General features: G+C 35.6%; 1 protein-coding gene and 1 non-coding gene across 4 annotated transcripts; one reads left to right on the forward strand and one right to left on the reverse strand.

Annotated features, from left to right (window-relative positions):
- Positions 1 to 395: 395 nt before the first annotated feature.
- LOC132031511 (mitogen-activated protein kinase homolog NTF4) lies at positions 396 to 21516 on the reverse strand. Of its 3 annotated transcripts, XR_009408296.1 has the most exons (8): positions 21074 to 21516; positions 20036 to 20165; positions 19409 to 19546; positions 14496 to 14828; positions 13810 to 13990; positions 10440 to 10723; positions 7411 to 10280; positions 765 to 967 (listed from the first exon to the last, which is right to left on the reverse strand). XR_009408296.1 is itself a non-coding variant. In XM_059421506.1 (6 exons), the coding sequence occupies exons 1-6, from the start codon at positions 21289 to 21291 to the stop codon at positions 792 to 794; spliced, it is 1176 nt and encodes a 391-aa protein (XP_059277489.1). In that variant the 5' UTR covers positions 21292 to 21512; the 3' UTR covers positions 396 to 791. The 3 variants fall into 3 exon arrangements, 1 of the variants encoding a protein (XP_059277489.1); XR_009408295.1 differs by having other exon boundaries at positions 7411 to 10723; XM_059421506.1 differs by lacking the exons at positions 7411 to 10280; positions 10440 to 10723 and having other exon boundaries at positions 396 to 967; positions 21074 to 21512.
- Positions 21517 to 23106: 1590 nt separating this feature from the next.
- On the forward strand, positions 23107 to 23213 carry LOC132032232 (small nucleolar RNA R71). Its single transcript, XR_009408379.1, has one exon. It is a non-coding gene; the product is annotated as a small nucleolar RNA R71 (small nucleolar RNA).
- The last annotated feature ends 2771 nt before the right edge of the window (positions 23214 to 25984 follow it).

Genomic DNA, 25984 nt, shown 5'->3' on the forward strand with positions numbered 1-25984 from the left:
AATATACCTCCACCAGCTATTTTTACTTTAAATGGTTGGTGGGCGACTATTTAGGTTAATTCTTCTTTTTTTAATTTCCCATCTAGTGTTCGGTATCCGTAATAGAACCCGACTAATCCACATTCACATCACGTAGGGTCCATTCGGAGTAAGCACTCTCTACCGAGAAAATTTCTATATCTAGAACTCAAAATCGAGACATCTGATTAAGGAAGAAACAGCTCTGCTGCACCACATCCTTTGGCGGTGATTGAGGTTCATAAAAGCATTGGTTTTTTTTTTTTTAATCGAGTAGAGGTGCTCAACTGGAAAAAAACTGAGCTGATTGAGGGACCGACTTTTAAAAGTAGATGCACGTATTAGGCTGTTTGCATAGAGTATAAAATAAAATAAAATAGAATAGAATAAAAGCAAAGCATGAAATTGATGGGCGTGTTGGCAAACAAGTAAGAATGTCAATGACAATAGAATTGCATCTGATACAGACATCAACAACATACCTAGTGAAATCCCATAAAGTGGGGTGCAGGGAGGGTAGAATGAACGCAGACCTAAACCCTACCTGAATTTGATACAGACATCGTCCACCTGAATTTCATTTTCAGTAAAAAAAAAAAAAAACAGAAACGATACAATCGATCCACCTTATCAAACAATTCTTCATACATAAATCAGTTTCATAACTAAGTGTTCGCATAAGAAACTCATCCATGTTCCCGGACAAAATGCACACATATATACACGAACATATAACACGGAGATGAGACCGACAACAATCTACCAGCGATTATTCACATGTGCTGGTATTCAGGATTAAATGCAATGGACTCCCTGTAAATCAGCTCCTTCATCTGTTCCTCCGTAAGGGCATGCTGTTCAAAGTCGAAGCTAAAAGGAGTCACACAAATGGGCTCGTCACTAATATCATGGAGCGATGTTAGGTAAGGATGTGCAAGTGCGTCTTCAACTGAAAAGAACGAAGTACAGAAAAAGGATCAGTATGTGGACCAATAAGTTATATAAGTATTCAACCTGTCGGATGCAAAAGGGCGATCTAATTGAAGCAGGGTAGCATTTTGTAAGCATGGAAAGAAAAGAATTACTATTAACCAATGAAAAGAGCTAAACATTGAATACTAGCAAAATGCCAAACTCCTGCATATCACTTGAAAGCAATACCGGTACATAAACTACAATTCATATCAGGCCGAGGAATCGACTCAGTATCCACTAAAGAAGTGGTAGTAGCACTTTTCCTAAGAACCTGTAGCATTTACACCCTATATATAGCCCAAATTCCAAAATGAAAAAGTATAATAACATCTTTCCCTTTCTTTATAATAACATCTTTCCCTTTCTTGTCCTGATCCGCATATTTTAATTTTCTCTTCATTTGGGGCGATGCCTCTCCATCTTTGGCAGGATACTTATCAGCGCCTAAATTATATGAAGTCTATTACGATCATCCAACACATTCTTCCACTTAATGTAACAGAATGGAACCTCAGAGGATGTAGTCTAGTAGGTGCAATAACGGGACGTATCTTGGTGCGATTCTAGCATTTGCCACATGATTTCGGAACAAGACTAATAAATGCTAAACACAGGTTAGCTTGTTTGGCCTGCAACACTGAACCTTTGGCTTTTTAAAGGTTATTGCTGCCCAATTAAATCACTAGTTTAGAAGCAGTTTCTTCTTTCTTCTGTTCAACAGGACAAATTTTCTAGCTAATTATTAACACATCATGATATCTACCATCTTCTGTTCAATAGCAATAACAAAAAGTAATTACTTGTAAATCGTTTAGCACGGGGCCGTAAGTAAGCCTTAATGACTGGAATGCAGATTCCACGCTTTAGATTTTTCTTTTATTTAATAGCACAAATAAGGTCCACCGGTTCAATTCACCATCTGCGCTTTAATAGTTCTTTAGTTTCCCTTTAAGTGAGTAGCAGGGGTGTCACTCTTTGCATCCAAGTTCTTCATGATAATAAATAGGTGCACTTAATAAACAACAAAAGATGCAACAAGACACATACCTGATACCACCAAGAAGCATGTTTTCCAATAGCCTAACTAGGACAAACATTTCCTCACAAACAGAAAACACTGTGCACAACTTTCATGTAAATACACAATATTCAAAGCGGGAGCTCCCTTTTCTCCATAAACAGTAAAAAGATTTACAGAGTGAGTTTCCTACGAAAACGTATAGGAGAAAAGGATGGCCATGAATTGTGGCAGATAGCCTTCCACAAAAATATTTCTTTCATTCGTTTGGTCGTGATAGGTACCAAAGGGCCTTTTTACATTCACTTTGTAATAGAAAGAGTTCATTCCTTCGAAGTTCTGCTTTCTTTCCACTTGTACATACTTCTGCTTTGTCGTGCTTCATTTAGTATATTGCATCGGCTTCTTTACTTCTATTATTTCTTTTTCCGGACTGATTGGGTTTGCCTTTCTTTCTTTGAGCCGAGGGTCTACCAGAAATAGCCACTCTACCTCCCATGGTAGGGGTAAGGTCTGCGTACACTCTACCCTTCCCAGACCCCACTTGTGGGATTACACTGGGTATGTTGTTGTTTCAGGGATCATCTAATTTCATTTTTCCCCTTCCAAGCCATGTGGGAACCATTCTTTGAGTTGTCCAAATATTGAACTTGAAGGTGAATATACTTGTTTGGAAAGAGAGAAATCAGAGATGCCTTGAAGATAAACATAGTGACATACAGAAGCTAAAGATGAATGGTTTAGCTCTTTACTATTTGTGGTGTAAGCAGGAATGTCTAGTTGAAACAGAAGATATCTTTGATGTTTTGGACAATATGTAACTAGTAATATAGGAAGGCGCTTTTTTGCTATAATCTGTAATAGTTTGGTTGGGGGACTATACTTTTATGGTATAGTATACCTGTGGATATATAGAATGTTATCATTGTCAAAAAAAATACACTTGTTTGGACATCATTGATGGGTTTACTTTGGAAGATATCTTCCTTATGAACTTTTTTGCTCTTGATGGTATTAGTGGGTTGGAATTCGAGAAGTGCAAATCCAAAGAAGAGAGTTATTTGATTTTTGACATAGATGCTATTTGTCTGGGCTTAAATGAAATAACTCCCTCTTTGGTTGATGTGAAGGTCTCTAATGAGGAGCTACCTTGTTTAGATGGAATTGAGGGTCCTAATGCTATTCCCAAGGACGATTTGGCTATAAATGAGAAGGGAAGTAAACTTATTAAGCTAGCTTTGGTATTAATTTCTTTACTTACCATATTTCTAGGTTTGAGGATGCATTTTGGCTAGGATTTGTTAATGCTTCAAGAAAAATGATAAAGAATGATCAATTTGAAGCTTGACACGAATTTTATAAGCTTAAATGTGATAGTTCTTATTTTGGTGAACTAACTTACTTTCTTGGATTCTTTGTGAAGGTTCATCATTAAGGGCCTGTTTGGAAAGCCACCCAGGTAATTGGAATTGGGTGTAATTACACAGTTTGGCCTGTTTGTTTGATCAAGTAATTACCCGTTAGGTGGGAATTGAGTGTAATTGAAAGGGTGTAATTACACTCTCCAATTCTTGTTGGGGGGGGGGGGGGGGGGGGGGGGGGGGGGGGGGGGGGGGGGGTTGTGGAGAATTGGGTGTAATTACGGGATTACTTTTTAGTTTGTTTATTTTTTATTTCTATCATTTTAATTTCTTTTTTATTTCTATTATTTTAGTTTCTTTTTTATTTTTATTTTTTAATTATTTTTATTTTTTAAAATATATTTTTCTTTTTATTATGTGCTTTCACATTGCATGTTGTTTATTTTTCACTTACATTTGATGGATTTTTTGTGTCAAAACATTTGAGTAATGTTATGGCATTATATTTATAATTTTTTTTTTTTTTGTCAAACATCCAATCCATGACGTTCTCACAAAAAAGGTGTTCTATTAAGTTTTATAATTAATTAAAACTAAATATTATTAATTTGAAAAATATATATCAATTATTTTTTACAATATTAGTTACAAATATATGATTATTAATTAATATAATTTCAAGAAACAATGTGTTATTAAATAACCAATTCAATATCATTTATAAAGGCAAATATTTTTTAAATATTAATTTTAAATTTTTTATAATTAATTTTATTTTTAAATTAAACTAACTGTGTAATTACACTTGTGCAACCAAACAACACGCTTGTAATTACACTGTAATTATGTTATGACAAACAAACAGGTCGTTGTAATTACACTACTGTGTAATTACTAGGCTGTGCAATTACTACCCTAGTAATTACACCAATTCCAATTACCAGGTGGCTTTCCAAACAGGCCCTAAAGGAACTGCAAGGAAGGAAGAGTAAAGTCACCAACTTGGCATACAAGTGGGTTAAATGTTACCATACTTTTTTCAAGCTAAGATCGGCTTGTTTGAAATTTATGGGATTTCCAAAGCCATGGAGGTAAATCGCTTACCTTCAACTATAATGTTGCTCTTTGGAGCTATTTTGGGAACAATGTTCTTAAAAGTAGGTGATGGTAGAAAGATTAGATTTTGGCACGACTAGTGGCTTGGCTACACCCCTGTCATGAACAGATACCGAATTTCAGTCACATCAGGGTTAGTTCATTCCATTTAGGAGAAACCTCAGTGATTGGGAAATTGATGAATAAGCCCAACCCTCTCCTCCCTCCCACTGATCTCTCAAGCTGATTCCATCATCTGGAAAAAGTCTCACAATGGAATCATCTCTGTGAAAAGCTGTTATGCAGGAGTATTTGGAAAGAGAGAAACTGCAGATGTTTTGATGGAATATCAACTTCCATAAGTAGCATTAAGGCTAGATGTTTAGTTACTCTTTTCAGTTGGCACTTTTTCTCCCCTGTAAACAGTGTGGATAATCTTTTGGATTTTGTTAGCTCCCTAACTCTAGCACAGTAGGGTCTTAGGGGATATCTTTTTGGGATCTTTTGACTAGTTTACAGATTTTTGCTCAGCTAGCTTCATGTTAATTCTTGTTTGAAGCAGCTCTATGCTTAGTTGTAACCTCTGCATCTTCTTGATGCCATTCTAATACATTTTAATTACTTCACCAAAAAAAAAAAAAGAAAAGCTGTTATGCAGCCTTGACTAACCCCTCCCTGACCATGTCTCCTTCGAAGATTTTATGGAAGAATCTTGCTCCATACAAAATCAAATGTTTATCTTGGATCGTAGCTCATGAAAGATGCCTCACCATTGTTGATCTTCAAATGAGACGCAGCATTCTTTGTAACAGATGCTATCCAGTGAAATCAAAAGCACGCCTAAGCACTTTGCCGCTCCGCGTGACCTCAAGCGAGGCGTACGTGTAGGAGGGTCCTTTACAATTCCTTTTTTATATTATAAGTTAGTCTGTCACAGTTTCCTAGACCATATTTATTGCAAATTGTCAGGGAAATATTTTAAGATTAATTGAGGAAGCGAATCAGACCCAAAACATTAAAAAAGAGAAGATCGATGGAAGTATAAGAAGGCCAAAGGAGTTGAAGCACTGCAACAGAAAAAGATACAATCAACCAAACCTGGGACAACTGCAGCGGAACAAGCCTTTATTACAGGTCTTCTTCTTTCTCTCTTATCCTTTTTGTATTCGATCATTTTAATAAGAGATATAGACAACAAAGATCTCCATTAAGAAAGTGTATTTGACTGAGTTGACGTTTTTCTATTTTTCCTTTCAGCTGAAGTGGATAAACTGGTAAAGTTGAAAATAAACGGGTTTGGTGCTGAAATTCTATATTTAGCCCTCTTTGTAGAAGTAAACGGAACACTTGTCCTTATTTCATGATTCACAGTGTCAACTTTTATAACTATCACTATATATGTAACACCTATAAAGAGACTAAGAGAGGATAATAATAAAGATACAAATGGTGGACTAAACAATTTCCTAGAAGTCATGGCCATAGCGATGGAGCCTAGCGATGTTCACCTTTATGTTCTTGTTGTATATCATTGTAATAATTATAAGTGCATGTAAAATGCCTTACACATTATGTTTTGTTTTATTTCAGAATTAAAATGGCAAGGACCTGTCTACCTTATATTCTTGTTGTATATTATTATTTAAAACTTATTTGCATGCAAAATGCATTATATAAAATCATTTTTTAATTTTATTTCAGAACTAAAAATGACAGAGGACTGTCCAGCTTTATGTTCTTATTGTGTATTAGTATTTAAAAATTATACTCCAATTGCTTGCAAGATGCATTATATATATATATATATATATAATCAGAATTAGAAATGGCAGAGGAGTGGTGCAAAAGCAATCGAAGGGATCCTGGCGTATTTACAGTGTTATCAAAAGCGAAAAGCGCAAAAAAGCTCTAAGGTCAGCTGGGCCTTTAAGCACAAAGCGCAAATAAAGCGTGCGCTTCAATGAAAAAAAGCGCAATGGTACAATAATACAAATATATATATGTTTAGTCCAAGATTAATAATAATAAGCATGAATAGCAAATATATGGACAAAGAAATTGTAAAAATATTGCGATAAAGTGAAATATCTTAATCACTAGCCTCATCAAGAGAGGCTCATTGGCAAGGAAAAGTATGTCTTAGAGCCTTGATGATGACACTGAAGCGCACATAAAGCGAGCTGAAGCGCTCAACATGGTTTGAGCCTCGCTTTAGGGCTTAAGCGAGCTTAGAGCGCGCCTTTGATAACACTGGCGTATTATTTAAAGTTATAATTGCTTGCAAGATGCATTACATATTTTTTTTAATTTGCAGAATTAGAAATGGCAGAGGACTTGTCCATAGGCAATCAAAGGGATCCTGACACCAAAAATATAACAATTTGAAGGATCCTAAAGACACTACAAGAGTCACATGTAGTAATACATACAACAAGAATATACGGTAAACATGGCCTCAGCCATTTTAATTCTGAAATAAAACAAAAATAATATAAGGCATTTTGCATGCAATTGTAATTGTTGAATAATGATATACAGCAAGAATATAAAGGTGAACACCACTGGGGTGCACCACTATGGTCATGACTTCTAAGAAATTGTTTAGTTCACCATTTGTATGTTTGTTATTATCTTCTCTTATTCTCTTTACAAGTGTTACATATATAGTGATAGTTGACACCATGAATCATGAAATACTTCTACAAAATTTATACAAAGAGGACTATATATACCAAACCCGTTTATTTTCAACTTTACCAATGTATCCACCTTACCCGAAAGGAAAAATAGCAAAAAACCAAATCAGGGGAAAAAAAATTAACTCAGTCAAATACACATTTTTTAATGGAGAACTTTTTTTTCCATATATCTTATTAAAAAGATCGAATAAAAAAACGACTATAGGAGAGAGAGGCATACAAAAAGGATAACAGAGAAGAAGACCTGTGATAAAGGCTTATTCCGCTGCAGTTGTCCCTGGTTTATTTGAATTTGTCTTTTTCTGTTGCATTGCTTCAGCTCCTCTTGCCTTCTTATAATTCCGTCGATCTTCTCTTTTTTATTCTTTTGGGAACTCTGATTTGCTCCCTTAATTAATTTTTCCATATTTCCCTGGATATTTGCCATAAATATGGTCTAGGAAATTGTGACAGACTAACCTATAATTTAAAAAAAGAATTGTAAAGGGCCCTCTGATACGTGCGCCTCGCTTGAGGTCACGCGGAGCGGTGAAGTGCTTGTGTGCCTCGCTTTTGATTTCAGTGGTTAAGACTTAAGATGATGATTTGATGAAATTATACTTCATTATAAGCAATATAGATTTACCATTTATGTGTCTATTATGTTCTCTAAATATTATACACACACATATATATAGTCTTCATAGTGCGCTTTATTCAGTGAAGCCCCTGCTTTAATTGTGCTTTGCACTTTAAGCTCCAACAGCGCTTTAGCGCTTTTCGCTTTTGACAACATTGATGCTATCTTTGTGAAGAGGAGGCGGAATAACTCAATCGCCTCTTCTTAGATTGCAAGTTTACCCAACAGATTTGACATCTCTTTTTAATCATTTTGGGCTTGAAATGGTGTGTGCCAAAAAACAACGTGGACTCACAATTCCTGCGGTTATTTGGTGGGTCATATAGCGAGAGAGGAATGCTAGAGCTTTTGAATACAAGAAGGGCAACATTATTAATCTTAAGCTTAAGTGTATATCCTTGCTTAGTTTTTGGTTCAGAAAAGCTCTGACTTATGTTTTAGAGCCAAAGGCGATTGTTGACTTTCTTTTTTGGATAAAGAGGCGATTGTTGACTTTCTTAGATTTTTATACACATTGTAAAGTTCTCTTTTGGATGTATTTTTCATCAGCACTTCCTTAATGTTGGTGTTTTGCTATATATCCAAAAAAAACCTTACTTAAACGATAAAAAAAGTTCTTTAATGTTGTTATTTGATGCCATTCTTATATTGCGATGTTAAGTTTGAAACCCAAGGATGTTTTTAGATTGACATCTGTTTTTATCCCGGGGAAACGAACTTGTGCGTAAGAGTTGTAAGCAACTTGGTTGATTCTTTTTTTGAAATTTAACTTGGTTGATTCTCTTACCTTATATTTATGAAGGTACATTTGAATTGTGGTTTGAGAGATAAATTGGTCCACCTTGTTAAGGAAACTAACATTGATCTACGAGCTTTAATATTTAGATTTGTTAGTTTCTTTGATTCATTTTATGATTGTTTTCTTCATTTGAGCCAAGATTGTTTTCTTCATTTGAGCGAAGTACTTGATATCTTAGTTGAATGGTTGATTCTTGTAGATATTAGCTACATTTCAATGGTGTCCTCTTTGATACATCTTCAAATGATATCGGGATTAAGATGGTACATGAACCATTTTATGTGGATTCTTTATCTTGCACAATTTGGGTTCTTGATTTATGAGTTGGATTGATCTACTTTGTTGATAATACCAATTTGGGCATATTAGTTTCATTTAATAGGCATATTGGTTACAGCATCTTGTATATATTTTATTCTCTTATGGCACGTGAAAGAGTATTACTTGGATGAAAGATCTTTATTGATTGTTTTGATGCTTGTCTTTATCACAAGAGTGTGCTTTTGGAGAAAATGTGGGAAAGTCTAGGATTAAAAGAATGCATGGTCATTTCATTGTTTCATTTTTACCATGTACATTTTTTACTTTTGATGGTTTCGTGATGTACTTATTTCCGTCCAAGTTTTGCAAGGTTCGAATTCGTGAATTATTTTTTCTTTTTTTTTTTTGATAACCTATAAGATAATAATAATTAAAGGAGCTACAAATTCGAGGAGGGAGAATGACAACTTCCAAGATTTTCATCTTGGATATGGAAGCTCACGGGGATTTTGAAGATCAAGCCAAGAAGACTTGAAGGTCCACAATAGGCTAAAGTGGATTTCAAATGAAAGGTTTGTAAGAAACGACCAAATTGCATGTCTAGCCGGCATTATTTGCATTGTAGCGATAGTCTACTTACGTAAGGGCTATTTTTATGATAAATAGCTAGCTACTATAAATAGTAGAGTTTAGTTCCTTAGACTTTGACAAATGATGAATTGATGAATGCTTGTGAGCCTTAGGTTATCTTGTAGTTAGTAGAATGGGTAGAAAACCTGTGTTGCCTACCCTGACCTTGCCCTTAGGTTTGCAAGAGGAATCAATCCTCTTGAGGATCCAAATAGAATAGGTGCTTGTTCTTGATCGTTTAATCGAAGGTGATTAGATTTTATCCATCTCATTGTTATCTATTTTGTTTAACTTGTGTTTAGCTTCTATCTTTACTTCCTTTCTTTATTTTCAATTCTGTGTTCTTGAGGTCGAAAGTTATCACATTCTTTCCTTTTTGTCTTCCCTAATTTGTTTGGTAATCTTCCCTTTTTTTTTTCTTTTTTTTTTTTTTTTTTGAAGATACACCAAAGGTGTACTTTCAGTAGTAATTACAAGTAGTAGTTACAGAAAGCAAAACCTACCACCTATAGCCCTATAAACAATCTAGAATACTAGTTATATCCTCTGACTCTTAGGGGAATTCATGACTACACCAAAAATACAAAAACACTAGACAATTCATCTTCAATTTCTGGAAGGTGATACTTTTATCTTTAAAGCATCTTTGATTCCTCTCCTTCCATATTGTCCACCAGATGCAAACTGGAACAATCTTCCATCTCCCTCTATGGCCTGACAAATTACCATCTCTGTTCCAGCATGCCACAACTTCAACTGTATTCCTTGGCATAGTCCAATTAAGCCCTCTCAAATTGATGAAGAACTGACAAAGTTGTTCAGTCACTTTACAATGAAGGAAAAGATGATTTCTTGTTTCAGCTTCAGTTTCACCAAAAAAAAAAAAAAAAAACACCTGGAGCAAAGTTGTAAACCCCTTTTCATCACATTATCTTGTGTTAAAACAGCTTGTTTGGCCACTAACCATGTAAAACATGCCACTTTGTATGGAATTTTAACTTTCCGAATCATCTTCCATGGCCAGAAACCAAGTTGAGGACTGATGCATTTATAGGCAGATTTGACTGAGAATCTTCCTTGCTTATCCTTCAACCAAACTAAACTGTCCACCTCATTGGAGTAATCCTTGAACTGTTCAAGGGTGTTGTAAAATCCTATCAACCTTTCCACTTAACAATCATTGAGCATTCTCCTAAAGCTGAGGTTCCATCCTCGAATATCTCTAACTTCCAGGATTGTTGCCTTCTGCTGTTGATTTAGAATGTAAATATCAGGGAACAAACTCTTCAGGGATTGTTGACCTGGTGATGTTGGGCCAAAAATGCATATATTTACCCATTATTGTCTCACATTTTAATACTTCAAATCATCTTTTGAGTATTAATTATATTATTTTGTGCTTAATATTATATTTAACTGTGTAGGAATAAAGCGGTGTGAAGATGAAGAGAGTTGGAGCAAAATTGAATAAAATGTGAGAAAAATAAAGGAAAAAAAAAAAAAAGAGGAGACGAGTGGCAAACATAATTATTACGTAATGATTAGTGCAAATGTGCAATTGAATTTTGAAGTAGTAGTACTGGCAGCCAGAAACGAAGACCAACAACTTGAGACAAAGAAATTGGACGTGAGGCGGTGTTTTACTGCATTACACAGTGTGAAGGAAAGGGATTTTCGGAATTAAAAGTCTTCCCAATTTGTTTTGGACTCAGTTATTTTATATGGGTTTTTTTCTACACCTATAAATAAATTATTAGACAAGGTTTTTACACAACTTTAAAAAAACTTGAAACCCTTAGTTCAGACTTTTGACCTAGAGAGAGCTTGGAGCTGCCGTGGAGGCTGTAGTTACAGGGTTTTATCTTCTCTTCTCTGTAATACTTATTTTGACATTTTTATTCGGATGATTTGTTGTTTTTCTTCCATGTCTATGTGGAGCTAAACTCTTTAGTTCTAGGATTTTGACACAAACATGAAAGTTGATGTTTGATTATCGTTTCTATCTATTAAATTTCCATATTTTTGGGTTGCTTATTTATTCTTGTGCTTAATTGTTAATTACTTGATCACTAATTAGACATTATCTGTGGCGTGTGAATTGAACTAGAGATAGGGAATTTGCATGCGTAATAAGAATAACTAGAGCTTGTTCGATTAATCATTTCGCTAACAAGGATAGGGATATACCCTTTAGCCTTGCTTAGTTGAATACGGAGAAGTAAATGCGTTCTTGTTACCTCTGACGACTATAGGAATATAGGCGTTATAGTAGCATCTACAGGCTTGTGAGCAACTCGGAAGATACTCATAAAGTCAACATCAACCCGTCAACTAGTAACCCATAGATAGAACGATTTGAAGACTCAACTGGATTGTTAGTGGTCATAGCCTTATATCTATCTCTTCTCCGATAAAAATCTGCTCTTTCATGGTTGAAGCTCATTATTTGTTTTATTTTATTTTTAGTTAGTTAACAATTATATCTTGAGATTTTACTTCTTGCGTAGATGATTAGTATCGTTTAATTTAGTAAACAGTTAATCATAAGTCTCTGTAGGTACGATATCTAGACTTAAAAATCCTATATTAATTGTACGACCGCGTATACTACTATACTTGCGTGTGCGTTTGGGAGCAACACCTACCCAGACATCATTCCAGAAAGATGTCTTCCCACCATTGCCTACTTTTATCTTTGAATTGTGCCATAGTCTAGGCCACTGGTTCCTGATAGTTCTCCACAGCCCAACACCATATGGATTCTTTACTTCCTTTGTTATCCACTGATTTTCCATCCTATATCTGGTCATAATCGTTTCTTTCCATAAGGATTGTTCCTCTGAAGCAAATCTCCATAACCATTTCTGCAGAAGGCTCTGATTCTGTAACCTCAAGTTCTTAATTCCCAATCCACCCCGCTGATTGCTAGTGATAACTGTACACCAATTTACGAGGTGATGCTTCTTTGTCTCGCAGTTTCCTTGCCATAAGAAATTCCTTCTCAAGGTGTCCAGCTTCTTTATGACCTCAACTGGCATGGGGAATAAAGGCATCATGTAGATTGGCAAGGCAACTAGTACACTGTTGATCAAAGTTACTCTACCTCCGAGTGAGAGATACTGACTCTTCCAGTCTACCAATTTCTTCTCACATTTCTCCAAGACTGCATTCCAAATATTCATGGATTTACTCTTTGGCCCCAGTGGCATGCCAAGGTATGTAGTGGGTAAAACTCCTACTTTTCCTCCCAGAATGTTGGCCAGCCTATTGATACCTGGAACTTCATTGACTGGATACACAAAACTACTCTCCCAATTGATGTGGAGCCCAGAAATAGCTTCAAAAAGGATAAAGATAACTCTTAGCTGCTTCAGTTGATCACTCTCTGCATCACAAAAAACTAGTGTATCATCAGCGTATAAAAGGTGGGAAATTTAGGGACCTTGAATGTCACCAGCATTGACCTTGAAATCCCTGATCTTGTTGTTTATTTGAGCTGTTTTCAACATGTCACAGAGTCCTCCCATTGCCAAAATAAAGAGAAAAGGGGATAAAGGATCCCCTTGTCTCAATCCTCTCTCAGAAGAGAAAAAACCAGAAGGTGAACTATTGATCAAGACGGAGAACTTGACTGTACTGGCACAAAACTTTATCCACTTGATCCACCTGCGACCAAAGCCCATGTTCTCCAAAGTTTTCCACAGATAATCCCAATTAAGAGGATCATAAGCCTTTTCTACGTCTAGCTTGCATAGAATCCCAGGAACCTTGGAGATCTTGCTCACATCCACACATTCATTTGCTATCAAAATAGCATCCATGATTTCTATATTTAGAAACTACATAATCTATATATTCTCCTTTTACCCTTGAGAACATGACATGAATATTTGGAGATCCCACAGATCCTTGGTACAATGAATATTTTTTATGTTTTATGTGTATTTAACGTATGTGTCAAAATCCTTTCTTTCTTAAAATCCACGTCCACTCAAACTATATCGAACAATTTGGGATAAAGGGAGTAGCATCCAAACTAAGTCCATCAAGGAATGGATACAGTAACTCCTTTGCCATGATGCAGATAATATATCAAGAGAATGGAGCACATACCCTATTCACTAACATGGTAAATACTAACTACGAGGATGATGTGCATGTCAAAGCAACGTGTGTTAGTGAGAGATACTGGCAAGTGAATGCCCTTTTTCTTACTATGTACGATCTCTTGCAAGAAAACATGTGGATCTTGTACACATTAAGGAAATAGTGCAAGATGCAGATAGACAAATGATTAATGCAGCTAGGAGAGAAACTTGTCTCAAACTTCGCACCTGTTATTCTCGTTCTCGGATCAAATGTCAACATTTTCTCGACAAGATCAATAGCAGCTGGGTTTACATGTGGGAACTTTTCAGTAAATGACTGTCGACGGTAAAGAGGAAGTTGTCGGATGTATCGTTTTGCATTCTCATTTAAAAACTCCATTTCAGCCTCTGAAGGAGTACCAATCAACTGCAAGAAGTTTCGGGCACCAGAATATTTAAGTAAAAGTAATCATATTTATGAATTTGAGCATGAAGTAAGATACTAAGAGAGATTTGGGGTCATTACTATGAAAAACTATATATTTATATTACAAAAAAAAATAATCATGCATTGATCACTTTGTTAATAACTGGAGAGGAAAGAGAGTGGCAGGTTAATATGTTCTCCTTTTTAAGATAAAATACTACATATGTGCATAACACTCGCTGAGAAGAAAACATAGTCGATTACATGTAATTCTTGATGTCTAGAGACACAGCTGTTCAAAAATAAAACTACATTCTGTCTATGCCTTCTCCTTCTGGTTTCCTAGATCTACAACTTTATGTTTCTTTTCGCTTTTAGATGGATTTCGACAAAACAGCTAGTGCCAAAAAGGTGAAACAGGAAAAACGAGATAAACGAACAAAAACTTAGTAAACTCGTTTCTTTAGTGTAAGGGGGGAAGGGGTAGATAGTGAACAATAGATACCTCCATAATAAGACGCAGCTGGTGTACATGATCTCTGCCAGGGAATAGGGGTTTTCTGTCCATCAGTTCCATGAAGATGCAACCTACTGACCATACATCAATTGCTGCGGTATAGTCAGATGAATTTAACAACAGCTCAGGTGGACGATACCATCTTGTCACAACATATTCGGTCATAAAGTCAGTTTCAGAAGTGACACGAGCTAGCCCAAAATCACATATCTTTAAATCACAGTTGGCATTCAAGAGAAGATTGCTAGGCTTTAAGTCTCTGTGCAAAACATTTGCAGAATGTATGTATTTCAACCCACGGAGGATCTGATACAAGAAATACTGCACCCAAATGTAGAAGTATTTAGTTTTAGTCAGACAAATTTTGACACGATAATGCATTATAATCTAACTAGCACAATATACACTTATTAACATTAGGGGTGTTCATGAAAAACCAAAAAATCAAATCAAATCAAATCGAAAATCAAACCAAGCCGACATATTATTTTACTTGGTTGGTTTGATTTCCAACCGATAATATTAGGTTTGGTTCTGTAGTTTTAAAAAAATCCGAACCAAATTTCTTTTGTATAAGTTGTATAGACATATTCGTGGTGTTTGTTTAAGTTTTCTATTCTTCTATATTAAAGTTGTGAAGTGGAAGAGAAAATAAGAGAGAACTCTGCTTGATCATTCCCTCAAGCTAATGGGGTTTAAATAACTATTTTTACATGTTCTACAAGGAAAGGAAAACAACACCTAATTACAATAGGAGTAAATTAGGGCTACAAACTATATTTACATATACTCTAGAATATTCACAAAGATCGCAACACTACCCCACAAGCTGGTGTATACAATTATATGTACCAAGCTTGCTACATATATAACGTGTTTTAGAACTGGCTAGGGACTTGGTGAATATGTCTGCGAGCTGATCATTTGATCGCATGAACTCTGTGATGTTGTCTCCTCAGAGTGGAACACTGGATTCGATAAAATGTGAAGTCCAACCTCATTATCTTTCAAAAGTTCCATTTCTTGAATCATTCCAAATCTCAACTCCTCAGTAGGTGATTGATCCATATGAGCTCACATGTCGCCATGCCATAGCTCGATATTATGCTTCTGCGCTCTATCTAGCAACCACATTTTGTTTCTTACTTTTCCAAGACACTAAATTTCCCCCAGCTAGAACACAATATCCAGAAGTGGATCGTCTGTCAAAGGGTGACCATGCCCAATCTGCATCCGTATCCAATAATTTTCTCATGTCCACGGTCTTCGTAAACAAGTCCTTTACAAGGAGCAGACTTTATCTATCGAAGAATAAGTATAGCTACAATCGAATGACCGTCACAAGCAGAATCCATGAACTGACTTACTAAACTAACTTGGAAGGTAATGTCGGGTCGAGTCACAGTGAGATAATACCATTTTCCTACCAGCCTCCTATATCTTCCAGGATCACTAAGAGGCTCCCCCGGCCTGGTAGGAGCTTAACATTTGGATCTATTGTAGTATCAATAGCTTACAACAGGTCATTCCTATCTCCTCAAGTATACAAGTGCACAGAAATTTGAAAAGAAGCATCGTTTAAGAAGTAACCATAGAAACGAACGAAACCACTATTTCTTTTATTTACTAGATTTTTGATAGCTGGGAAATACAATTTCTTATTATTTCGCAGTGAAATATCCGCATGGTAAAGACAATATCTCTCTATGAGGGGAAGGCTGAAACTCATCAATAGTTTGTTGGATAGCACATCCCTACATACCTGATGTCCCTTACTCCAATCGCCAACAAAATAGCTAAGCAGTTGGACAAGATCAGGAGAACCTACTATTGGAAGGAGGCAGCAAAGAACATAAATATAATCTAACAAAATGGTCAAAGGTCATGATGCCAAAAAAGCTAGAAAAGTCACAGCGATAGGGATCTTTCCATTCAAAACAAATACATGCTGATGAAATGGATGTGGAGATACAACTAGGAGGAGAATTCGTTACGGAAAGAGGTGGACAGGACTCAACATGGCCTCCCAAACCGCTAATGTACCAAGTTGTCCAGGAATCCACATAGAGTTGGTCCACAAGATAAGAAAATTCTAGAGTGAATTTTCCAGAATTCCTATTTCAAATAGGGCAATGGCAACCACATAAAGTTTTGGAAAGACAACGGGTAAAAAGTTCCATCCTACTGTTGATTTTCCAGGCCTCTATTAGAAGCTCATGATCAGGACTCCACCAACTCTCAGAATCGGCAAGACAGTTGTCGGAACATTCATTTCAGGAAGAACATGCAAGACTGGGAACTACAACAACTTCTTAATTTGCTTGCCAAATTGGAACGTTTCTTAGTCTACGAAAAATTCAGATGATAATTTAAGTCTAGGGATGGCCTTTACACTGTGAAAGAAGGCTACTCTCATATGTGATCCATCAATGATATCATTGATAGATGGGCTTGAAATATATTTGGAAGACTAATTACCTGTTTCAATTGAATAGTCCTGAATGAAGCATGTCTAACCAAGATAATCTCAGCAGAAGAAGCATTCAGGTGGTCAATAGACGTTTCATGTGCCCACAGCAGTCAGAAACCAACAAACATCTCTTTCTTCACTGCCCAATTACAACAGATATATGGTGAATGTTCCTTTCCATCTTTGGTTTAAGTTGGGTGATGCCACAGAACATCAAGGATGCCTATGAAAGCTGGTCTTCATGGAAAGTTGATAAATCCATCAAGAAAGTTCGACAAATGATCTCTGCATGTTTTTGTGGTGTGTTCTGACAGAAAGGAAACACTTCTGACAGCAAGGAAACACAGAGGTTTGGTGAAGTATCAACTCCTGATGTCCTTTATGGCTGTATAGTTGGCATATTTTGGAACCTGTAAATTGCCCTATTTACTTTTTGGACTTTATCAGCTCCTTATCTTTAGACCATCTTCTTTTGTATGTAGGGTTGTCTCTGTCTTTATGTACTTCCTCTTTGTACTACTTGCATCTTCTTAATGTCTTAAATGAAATTCCCTTACTTTTCTTTTGAGAATGGTAACAGTGAAATTCCCTTACTTCATAGGAAAAAATTAATACAAGAGTATCCAACATACTGTCATCAGCAGTAAAGTAAAAATGGTCTTGGAAATGACTGCAAAAAGTTAGGAATTCCTGTAATGTTTTTGTATTTTAGCTCCATTAGTAGATATGTCTACCCTAGAACTTGAAGCTTTGAATGAATACTTCTAACTCATTTTTTTATTTTATTGATTATTTAATATGTTTTTTGATACCAAAAACGAAACCCTCATATAAAGGTATAAACAAAGACTAGAAAGTTTCAGATAAAAATATAATTATCTAAATTGAGCAGCCAGTAATCTATGAGGAGATTCTCAAGAGCCTTATAGATCATTTAAATTCCTTTTAGATCATTTAAAAGGAAGGGGGATTGGGGATTGGGCATAAAAAATGTGAAATCCCAGAATCAAAGTTTGATGGTGAAATGGTTATGGAGATTTGCTAGTGATGAAGAATCTTTATGGAAAGAGGTGATCAAAGAAAAGTAAACATAGAAGGTAAATGGACAACCAAGACTGTGGAGGGTCCTTATGGGGTCAGTCTGTGGAAGTCAATCAGGAACCTGTGGCCTAAACTCATGAACAAGGTAAGCTTTAAAGTTGGAAATGGCATGAAGATATCTTTTTGGGAGGATAAATGGCTAGGTCAAGGAGCTCTGAAACAACTCTTTCCAGATCTGCATATTTTATCTCAGCTGCAACATGCAACAATTGGGGAGATATGGAGCAGCCAAGGATGGAATTTGATCTTTAGAAGATGCTTGAATGATTGGGAAATAGATAGGCTGACAGAATTCCTCAAAACTCTAGAGCTATTCACAGGAACCACAACTTCTGAGGATAGCATCAAGTGGCAAGGAAATAATCAAGGAAAATTCTCAGTCAGATCAGCCTACAAAGAATTCAACCTTTTCAACAATCAGATCAGGTGTTGGTCTTGGAAGATGCTATGGAAAGTCAAAGTTCCCTATAAAGTATCTTGTTTTACATGGCTACTAGCTAGAGGAAAAGCACTCACACTGGACAATCTTTGTAAGAGAGGTCATCATCTATGCTCCAGTTGTTCCAGTTGTTTTCTATGTGGTGAGGAACCTGAGACAATTAATCATCTATTCTTGCACTGTAAACTCACTGAACAACTATGGAGGATGTTCCTCAATTATAGGGGGGTTCTCTGGACCATGCCAAGTAAGATAGTTGATGTGCTAGCATGCTCGAACAGAGAAGGCAGTATTGCAATTCAGGAAATCAGATGGAAGATTATTCCAGCTTGCATTTGGTGGACAATTTGGGAAGAGAGAAACCAAAGATGTTTTGAAGACAAAGCCAACCATTTCCAGAAAGATTAAAATGAAGTGTTTAGGGCTGTTCTACTTTTGGTGTAAAGGCATAGGTTTAGAAGATAATGAATCAATCTCTGATGTATTAGAATCCTTGTGCGATGACACAGGATCAGATGCTTACCCTTTTGTAATCTGTAATTAGGGGGACTACACAGTTTTGTGTAGTCTCTATATATATAAATATACAAATATGTTACCTTCTCAGGAAAAAAAAAAAATTGTCAAGCTTCACTAGCTCAAACATGATGTTAGTTGCACGCCAGTCAAAACAATTCTTCCAAGGAGACAAAACAAGATGTGTGGTTTAAATAACAAAAATGGCGAAAATGATCCGAAACATGAGAATTATATTTTTCATCCACTCTTTTTTTAACCAGAAAAAAGGAGGAAAAAAGAAGAAAAGAAACAAGCTTTGAGAAACATATTGGGTACTCAGACTTTAGTGTTTCTAAATAGCTGTCTGAAGAAAATAAATGTTCTAACTAGAACCTGGCAGTGCTCCTCAGATAAACCCTGATTCGAGCGAATAATTTGATGGAGATCAGTATCCATAAGCTCATACGCAATATAAACATCATTAAAGGCTTCTCTCTGTGGTGGTGGAATTATATCTCTAATCGCAACAATCTGCAATGACAGATATCACATTAGCCAATGGCAAAAACTGGTATACTCATTTTCCTTTCTAAATAGCCTCCTCAAATATCTTGAACACATCTATATCCAAATAGATGCAATTTAAAGAGAGAAAAATACAATTCGTCCTGAATATATTAGATGAAATCAATTCCATGCTTACATACGTGAACACCGTCAGACATGTTAAGGTACCATGGCATTAAGCAAAGAACAAAATTATATATCTTACCATTTCAGAGAAGAAACAAATTATCTATGCCCATTCTCTCCGCAATAGGTCAATGTAATATTCTGTTATTAATGTAATATTCTGTTATTATTAATTAAGTTAATACATTGAGTTAACTAAATTCGAGCAAGTGATTACATTCAAGACCTAATCTTTCTAATTTCCAGATTCATCTGAAAAATAAGCTAGTACAGTTAAACTTACTCAGTTCAAAAGAATTTTCAAAATGACAGAAATGACTCACTGACGTTTTCATGATCCATATGCCGAAGAAGCTTGATCTCTCTCAAAGTCCTCTTGGCATCAATCTTGTTATCAAAAGCATTAGCAATTTTCTTTATCGCTACATGCTCATTTGTCTCCGAGTTCAAAGCAGAACTACACACATTCAATCATTCAAAAAAAGTCAAAATTCTTAATCAACAAAAATATCCAAGAAAACCCAAAAAAGTACCTTACAAGTACAAAATTAAGAAATAGCCGAGAAAGGAAAGGGTATTTCAAATTGGTAGAAAGTAACCAAAAGGGTATAATGGAAAAAAAATCACCAAACAAACAAAAGTTAAAAACTTTAATCAACAAAGCAACCAAAAAGATGACTAGAAAAAAAAAAAAAAAAAAAAAAAAGGTATATGCAAAAATTAACCAAAAGGGTATAAAGAAAACTTGGATATTTTCAAAAATATACAGTTTTTGAAAATATTTACACGACGTAGCCTAATATACAACATTATACAATATTATACAACATTATACCTGGGGGGAAAGCATTATATATAATGTATCAACCTTGTATAAAGTGTATATAATAATAGTGTATAAAAGGTAGTTATCCACAAATATGCTGAAAATGGGGTGTTTATACACAAAGTATGGGCTACATAGCGTGATAATATTTTCAAAAATAGACATAGATCGTAATTTTCCCAAGAAAAAACTCATCAAGCCAACAAAAAATCAAAATCTCTAATCAACCAAAAAAAAAATTAGGAAAAAAAAAAAAAAAAAAAGGTATCATATATGCAGAAAATAACCAGCATAACAACAAACTCACCAAACAAACAAAAGTCAAAATCTTTAATCAAAAAGGCATCAAAGGGATCCAAAACAATTAGTATTGGGAAAAAAGAAACAAAAGGGTATATGCAAAAAATAACCAAAAGGGCATAAGAAAAAACTCACTAAACAAACAAAAGGCAAAATCTGTAATGTACAAAGCATCAAAGCAACCAAAAAAATGATTATAAAAAAAGAAAAAAATTAGGTAAGCAAAGAAAAGAACTCACCAAACAATACCATAAGCACCTTTACCAATAGGCATAATAGGAGGTTTATACTTAGCAGTTACTTCAAATACGTTACCAAATATATTATATTGAATAAACCTCCCACCGTGACTCAACGTCGCCGGGATATTCTCTGTTCCCCCCACCGCATGCGGCGGCGCAGGTGGTGGTGTTGCATCAGACATCATCGTATCTCGTTGCTGCCCTGAACCATCCATATCTCTTTTGTCAGAAAACTCAAGAATCAATAATTTGGAAAGAAGGGTTATTAGTACTTTTGTTATTTGTTTTGTATGTATGTATGTATATGTGAATTTTTGTGTGTGTGTGTGTGTGTGTGTGTGTGTGTTGGTAAAGTGGAGTTGATGGAAGTCAAAACAGATCTCAATCAAAGATGACCATGAGATGGAAATGGAATTACACCTATTTTATCTTTTTTATTTTGTGTTCTTTTTTACTTGCATTTACCTTTCTTCTTGTTTTTTTCTCTAACTCCCACATGTTTAATTTGTTTTCTTTTTTATTTTCTTCGATATACTGAGCTATTTTTCTGCTGTTAAAGAACCTAAAATATTCATCCATTCATTTCTTAATTAGTTTCAAGTAGCCACGTCCTAGTGGTCCAAAGCATGAATCATCTGCCAGCTTCAAAAGATTCACCAGCATTGCTAATATTATGCTAACGAGAAACCAAATTTCTAACGGCAAATTCAAGGCAATACACATAACAGAACGGCAAACAAAATGCTTTTTAACGACAATAAACTCGAGCATCTATTGTCAAACTATCAAAGGGAGGAAACAAGTAACTTTAAGAGTCTGCGAGTCTCCTTTTTTTTTTCGCCCCATAAAAATGTTTTTTTTTTTTTTTAGTATTATCTAACAAAATTCTTTTATTGATTTAAAGCAAAACAACAAACTAAAAGCTATTACAAAATTCTTAGACGTCGATCCAATATAAATTGCTAAATATGACATAAAAATTAAAAACTGCAACAAATCTGCAAAGTATCCACAAAGTCTTCATTCAGTGTGATTTTTCTGTCCTGATTCTCAAATATGGAATTTGAGATTTGTCAGTGTTGATCAATCTCCTACCTGCTGCTGGTAACTCTCCAAAAGTCCTTGCCTTATCATACCCGTGCTTTCCTAAGCCATGTTAGCCAAACAGTCTGCTAATTGGTTTCCTTCTCTGAAAATATGTTGAATCTGAGCTTGACAGGCAATCAAATCCTGTTGTATGTCTTCAACCATGTCAATCAATTCCAAAGGTGGTTTCTTATGCCTCTGAATAATTTGTTGCAATACTTTAGAAAGAGTTTCTATACTCCAAAGAGTTGATTAGTTCTGCAATATTGAAGAGCTCTTTTGATTGCAACAACTTCTGCCTCTCCGTGTTTGTTGTCATCTGGATTTCCTCTACCTATGCATATTGAGATCTCCCTGCTGATTTATGATACAATAAGCATATGAGCTTCTACCTAGACTCCCTTTTCTAGCTCCATCTGTATTACGTTTCACTGTTGCTACTGATGGTAGTTTCCACAAAACCCTAGCATATAACAACTTAGCCTTATACGATGACAAATATTGTAACATATTATGACATTCTACATGTAAGTTGTATAGCCAAGGAAATCTGATCCTACATAGCTGGTACAAAGCGTGTTGAACCTGATATTGTAGCCTGTTGAATATGATCGTCTCATTTACAACACACTTTTAACGCTCGAGTGTGACATAGAGTTTTTTCACTTGTTCACCATCTCTCTAGATACCCTTGCATTTAAAATGTATCACAAAATTTAGCAGGAGGACTGAGTAGCGTCCACCTCGATGACACTTGTTTTTTTGGGAATAGTAGCTCTGCTTACCTCACCTTGCTATTTCTGGTTATTTGATGTGACATTGTCGAGCAGTGTCTTAAGCTTATAAAAAATTTCTACATACACTACCCTCCACAAGCAAAGTCGAGAAGCATCTTAATCTCATTGTGTAAGCTCTTCACAAAGTGTGCTAAGATCTAATTACACCGCCTATGATAAGGGCACTCTTTGACTAATCGCTTGAATCACTCCCAGGCTTCATGAAATGTCTCCCCTTGCTCTTGCTCAAATCGCAAAATTTTACTCCTGAGAGACTTAATCTTCTAACGGAAAGGACTTTATCAAGAATTTCTGAGCAAGACCGTCTCATGTATAGATGGAATTCGCAGGCTCGTTCTTCAACCATGATTTCGCTTCTCCCAACAAGGAAAATGGAAACAAAGTCAGCCTGATTAGTCTAGAGTCACTCCTGTGGAATTGTAAGAGTTTGTGACCTCTAAAAATTAATTTATGTGCTGTTGTGGTCTTCATGTAGGTTATCCAGAAACTGGCTCCGAGATTGGACTAGTCGCACCATGTTTAGTTTCAGCTCAAAGTGTTCGGTGATAATAGGTTTAGCAATGGCTTGGCTCATGTTTTCTACCCTTGGCATAGCCACCTCTATCACCATCTTGTTTGTCTCTTGTGTCGTCTTGGGAAGTTCCTGAGATAACACACTAAACAAACAAATGATAAAATGGAAAAAGAAAAGTAAAAATAAAACTATTTAATCTACAAAAAAAGTAAGTCTCGAAGTCCGACCGATTCACAATAGACACGCAAGCGCACATGGTCGACAAGTAATATGTAGATAATTATATCATCTCCCCCAATGAGGACTTAATCATTAACTTTCAAATCAGATTGAGTACCAAGACCAACTTTATCAAATTATTATCTTTTAAAGTAAAAACGTAAATGCAAGCAAACATAAATATGATGATTGCGGATTCAGAAGAGAGATATATCCTAGAGCTACGGGTAATTTATCCAAACCAGTTGCGTATCACTTTAGTTATTCATTGAAAATCTAGTTTACTAGCCATAAGGTTGATTTTACTCCGGAGTTCATTCCTTATAAACCGAGCCTATTCAAACTACTAAAACGCATGTGTTCTCATGGTTATCTCAAGTAATAAGAACACAGTTGCATCTCTGGTATTTGACTAAGAAAGACAAACTAAGTATAGGTCTACAACTAGCTAGTCACTTGCTAGCTATAAGTTAATCAGAACCCCTAATTAGTGTCAGGTCAATCGTTAGTTCACTGAACAAGCCCTACCTTATCCTATAATGAAAAATAGACCTCCCCTTTCGGGTGCACAGAATAAATTCGTAGATAGTATTCAATTGGTGATCAATAAATCAAATAATTAAGCGTAGGATAACATAAGTAAACTAATTAATCCAATATAAATTAGTGATAATCAAACATATTCGAACATAAAGCTTCAACAAACAACATTCGTGGATAATCCCGTAACCCTAGAATAATACGAAACTAGCTACTCATGCTTGTGGCCACTACACAATTCATAATTGTTCAACTATAAAAATAGAAGAAAGAAAAGATAAATTGTGTGAATCTCTGCTCCACGTTGCTCTAACTATCCTTGCATTGTTCTCCTCTCAAGAGTTTGAATCTCCCATAAAAATGTGTAGAAGGTGTATTTATAGTGTTAGGATTTGATCTTTGATCGAATTACTTCGTATAGTCCAAATCTAACTCGCATTGTAGTAAAATATGCCTGCACAGGGTATCATACCCATGCACCGTACTAAGCATAAACTTCAGAGAGTGAAATTCTACAGGTTTTGCAAATACTTACATTGGTACGGTACTCAGTGTACCTACCCTATGTTCTTTCGTACCCTACCAAATCTCACGATACGTCATTGTTTTTTCAGCTTATTTTCATGCGTTCTTGGCCCTCAAATGCTTACCTTGATCTAAATACTTGTGAATGACTTCTAATTAGAATTCATAGTCATTTTTCCATCTCTTTTTGTATCAAATTGTCGTCTTTCTATCAAATCATATCCTACACAGGAAACACACATATTAAGCATAAAGTGGTCAAAATGAACTTAAAACACAAGAAAAGGGTATCAAATAAGAGGCGTAATGTATCTAAAAGTCATGGATATTCAGGCTTTGACCAACAAATTTGTAAGATTGGATGTTTTTTAACCTAGCAAGGTTCTAAATTATGTTGTCATCAATCGTCCTTGATTGAGTAGAATAAGGCTTACTAGTATGCGGGTCAACATTTGTGTGAGCTTAAAGACATTGTATGATGCTACTAAGGTCACTATTGATGATAATGAGGGTTTTTTTTGGGCTCTAAGGTCGGATATGTGTCTCTAATGTTGGTGATTTGAGAAAATTGATACTTTATGAAGCTCACTGTTCATGGTATTCTGTCCATCTAGAGGCTACAAAGATGTACAGTGAGCTGAAACAATATTATTGGTGGCATAGATGAGAAGAACATAGCTGGCCATGTTTCATGGTGTTTGAAGTACTAAAAGGTTATATATGAGCATTAGAAATCGGACATGACACCAGTTCACCCTATATTTCATGTATCTACGTTGTGAAGGTACATTGGGGACAACTCTCATGTGTTGAAGTTAGATATGGTTCAACTTGATCAGAACTTGATCTATGAGGAAGAGTTGTTGGTTATTTTAGATAGCCAGATTCAAAAGCTAAGGTAAAAAAAGATAGCTTCTGTGAGCATTGGAGGTAATTTCAATAGAGGAAACGGATTGAGAGACTGAGTCATACATGCAGAGTAGATATCCACAACTATTTAATGGCTCAGGCACAATTTTAAACTTGTTTGAGGATGCGTATTTGTTTAAGAGGGGGGATGCAACATCCCGACCCCTTTTGAGTATTTAAATCTTATTCCCATATTAGAGACTTCTCATAAGTCTATATAGGGTTTTGGAAATTTTAGAGATGGTTCGGTTTGAGACTTGGGGGGCTCGGGTGAGTTTTGGGTAAGGAAATCACATTTGGATAGTGTAACTTGTTTTT

The sequence above is a fragment of the Lycium ferocissimum genome, chromosome 9 (genome assembly GCF_029784015.1).
Source record: "Lycium ferocissimum isolate CSIRO_LF1 chromosome 9, AGI_CSIRO_Lferr_CH_V1, whole genome shotgun sequence".
NCBI lineage: Eukaryota > Viridiplantae > Streptophyta > Magnoliopsida > Solanales > Solanaceae > Lycium > Lycium ferocissimum.

What these genes read in the sequence shown, in the direction of transcription:
- LOC132031511 (XM_059421506.1), bottom strand. Translation starts at nt 21,291, where the DNA reads ATGGATGGTTCAGGGCAGCAACGAGATACGATGATGTCTGATGCAACA. An exon ending in GGCATATGGATCATGAAAAC is followed by an intron (nt 19,547 to 20,035) that starts GTCAGTGAGTCA and finishes CTGTCATTGCAG; the next exon opens with ATTGTTGCGATTAGAGATAT. An exon ending in TCCGAGAACGAGAATAACAG is followed by an intron (nt 968 to 13,809) that starts GTGCGAAGTTTG and finishes CGTTCTTTTCAG; the next exon opens with TTGAAGACGCACTTGCACAT.